The 1,598-nt window shown below is 38.8% G+C and overlaps 1 protein-coding gene across 1 annotated transcript in view; it reads right to left on the bottom strand.

Annotated features, from left to right (window-relative positions):
- LOC107090192 (alpha-tectorin-like) overlaps positions 1-1,598 on the bottom strand; it is a 21,720-nt gene that overhangs the window by 12,542 nt on the left and 7,580 nt on the right. The window contains 1 exon segment of the mRNA XM_015383438.1: positions 111-256. Coding sequence (XP_015238924.1) covers positions 111-256 — 146 coding nt within the window.

Genomic DNA, 1,598 nt, shown 5'->3' with positions numbered 1-1,598 from the left:
CAACCTCATGCCAAGATGCAATAAAGATCCAGTTGGCCTGAAAGTTTAGTGCTGGGAAGTATGTGTTTATGTCCTGTGTGACTTGTTGGAGAATAGGGCCACTGGTGTACTGATCATAGTAGATGTTGCCACTTCCTCTGTTGTCTAAATCGGTCCAGAATGGAGCAATGACGTCTCTGCTTCCATTCATTGGAAACTGTCGAGGAGAATAGCTGGACCATTCTGCATCAAAGGTCAGATATCCATTGTGGTTCACCTGGCAATAAAAAACAAAATAATAAAATTAGGTGTTTTTATGCTTTGATATTTTCTTCACATTTAAAATTAAAGTAACTTAAAGTTTTAGAAATAGGCTTGACATACATAAATTGAAGAGTGAGCATTTCCATAGAAGTTAAAGGCTTGGAGGAGAGATATTTCTGGAGAGCTTCCATCGTCAGATCGATAGCTTAGTGTTCCTCTAATCGGGTAGAGTGGTCCTAAAAAGATATAACAGACAGTACCCGATTTAATTAGACTCTTTTTCTATGTGCCATGTAAGCCAGAGGTTATGTTTATTACTTAAGGATACTGTAGGATGGATGGACAGACAGATAGATCAGAAAAGCCTTCAGCTTACCTGAAATCTGATTTGTCACTTCACCTACAAAAAACAAGCAGATATTGTTTGAGATTAAACTGAAATTACTAATGGCTGTACATAAAAGTCATTTTCTTTGGTTTTGGAACATTTCAACCTATTGTTCAACATTTTTCCTGTAATACAATGGTGTACTTGTTTCATCATCAAATCATAATCAAAAAGGCTCTCTAGCGTATACACTTGGTGAGAGTTGCATAGGATGCATGAGTTAGCCCTGCAACCGAAATGTGTTGCCCAAGGGCTATTCCAACCCCAACTCTGGCTTTCAGTGTTGTTGTGTCCATGGTCAAGATTCTTCACCTGCCATGCCTATTGATTATGGTCAGGGGACTTGTTGGCACCAGTGAACGGCAGCCTCACTTCTGTAAGTGAGCCGCAGGGCAGCTATGACCACTATCAGTGTGTGCATGAATGGGTGGATGGCTGAATGTAGTGTAAAGAACTTTGGTCAAGTCTTATATAAGAATACAGAAAATAGAAAGAAAGGAAACGCCAGTTGGATAACATATGATTCCAGATGAAGGAGTCATCACCCTGATATCTGACTTTTTCATGTTAAAACTTGTTTGTTGATGTTAAGTGTCAATAAACCCTATTGGAAAATCCAGAGTTTGAAAGTGTTTTTTTTTGTGTGTTTGTGTGGGCTTGTTTTTCAAACCAGTAAAGCTCACAATGGTTCACTTTCCTTAAAGTTCCATTTTGGTCCAATTTCTGTATTAATGTAAATCCTGGAAGGGTGATAACTTTAACCCAACCTACTATAGCCATACGCATCTTTATTCCACCAAAAAGGCCCCCGTTGCAAAAAGCAGACTTATCAGGAGGCAGCAGCTAAATATTGCTGCTTGTGGGACTTTTCACCAGTTATATATGTGTGGAAGTATAATTGTTTTTTTTTTGTGTGTGTGTTTGTGTGGGCTTGTTTTTCAAACCAGTAAAGCTCACAATGGTTCAC

This window comes from Cyprinodon variegatus, unplaced genomic scaffold (genome assembly GCF_000732505.1).
Source record: "Cyprinodon variegatus isolate N-32 unplaced genomic scaffold, C_variegatus-1.0 Scaffold285, whole genome shotgun sequence".
NCBI lineage: Eukaryota > Metazoa > Chordata > Actinopteri > Cyprinodontiformes > Cyprinodontidae > Cyprinodon > Cyprinodon variegatus.
Note: the sequence above shows the minus strand (reverse complement) of the source record. Positions and strands in the feature narration are given on the sequence as shown.